At 56.4% G+C, this 1,452-nt stretch overlaps 1 protein-coding gene across 1 annotated transcript; it reads right to left on the bottom strand.

Annotated features, from left to right (window-relative positions):
• Nucleotides 1-285: 285 nt before the first annotated feature.
• Nucleotides 286-1,230, bottom strand: LOC121104937 (olfactory receptor 1L4-like). Its single transcript, XM_040639911.1, has one exon. It carries the CDS (start codon nt 1,228-1,230, stop codon nt 286-288), a length of 945 nt encoding a protein of 314 aa, XP_040495845.1.
• Between the last annotated feature and the right edge of the window lie 222 nt (nt 1,231-1,452).

Raw genomic sequence — 1,452 nt, 5'->3', positions numbered from 1 at the left:
ACTGTGTGGTGACTAGCATAATATAATAAAAAACATTAAAAAAAATAAAAGTAACCTCTATTACAAACATTCAGACAATGCAGAAACGAATTTAGCTTGTTGCTATGTACCCATTCCTGTAAAATACATATATTGTCACCTTTGCTTCAGGTCTAATTTTTAATTTAACCAGAAATAAGACGTTGTAGGATCAAAATTGCTAGTGCTTTGCAAAACTAGAAAAAGGGAAGAGGTTGTTTTGTAATCCTTCTTATTCCTGAAATGCCAGGTAATCAGGGCCTGCCCTCACAACTCTTGGGAAGCAGCCCTCCATCTGAGTCCCCTTTTCAGGGCCCCCTTCACTTCCTTGTTGCGAAGGCTGTAGATGAAAGGGTTCAAGGACGGTGTGAGCACCGCGTAGACCACGCTGGCCAGGCGGTCATAGCGGGCTGAGAAGGCAGACGACGGCCGGAAATAGACAGAAAGGACAGAGCCAAAGAAGAGCGACACCACCACTAGGTGGGCCGCGCAGGTCGAGAAGGCACGGCGCCGGCCCCGGGCTGACCGCACTCGCAGCACCGCGACGAGGATGCGAGCGTAGGAGAGCGACACGAGGAGCAGCGGGGTGAGCACCACGGCCAGGCCCTCGGAGAAGATGGCAGCTTCCGCGACCGCCGTGTCCGAGGTCGCCAAGCTCAGCATCACCGTCATGTCGCAGAAGAAGTGGCGCACAGGGGCGGCGCACGGGTAGGAGAGCGCTGAGATGAGCAGCGTGTGCAGCAGCGAGTGCAGGTGCGCCACCGCCCAGGACGCGGCCACCAGCACCGCGCAGCGCCAGGGCGTCATGACCGCCCCGTAGTGCAGGGGGCGGCAGACGGCCACCGCGCGGTCATAGGACATGGCTGCCAGCAGGTAGCTCTCCGTGATGCCCAGAGCCACGAAGAAGTACATCTGGGCAAAGCATCCCTGGAAGGACACGGCCTGGCCCGGGTGGAGCAGGCCGGCCAGCAGTCTGGGGACCGTGACAGTGGTAAAGCAGACGTCCACGAGGCTTAGGTGACCCAAGAAATAGTACATAGGGGAGCGGAGGGCCCCGTCCGACCTCACCACCACCACCATCGCCAGGTTGCCCAACGCATTGAGCAGGTAGACACCCAGGAAAAGCAGGAAGAGCAGCGGGTGGATGTCTGTTCCATCCAGCAGGCCCAGGAGGAGGAACTCTGGGGCCGACGTGAGGTTGGCCAGGGCCATGGAGTAGCGGGACAGGCGGGGCTGCTGAGAGGCCAGGTGAGGCGCAAACCTAAGTTCTGGCACCTATAGGTAGGCTTCTGCATGTTGGGGTTCCATGTCCTGTTTTTACATTTCTGCTTGCTAAAAAGGCTTGGAAACCACACTGCCCACCCATTTTATGAAGAAACTGAATCTCAGAAGGGTGTCCCTAAGGTCGTGGGTAGTTTCAAGCTGGGAGTAAAT

Source organism: Ursus maritimus, unplaced genomic scaffold (assembly GCF_017311325.1).
Source record: "Ursus maritimus isolate PB19 unplaced genomic scaffold, ASM1731132v1 scaffold_24, whole genome shotgun sequence".
Taxonomy (NCBI): domain Eukaryota; kingdom Metazoa; phylum Chordata; class Mammalia; order Carnivora; family Ursidae; genus Ursus; species Ursus maritimus.
Note: the sequence above shows the minus strand (reverse complement) of the source record. Positions and strands in the feature narration are given on the sequence as shown.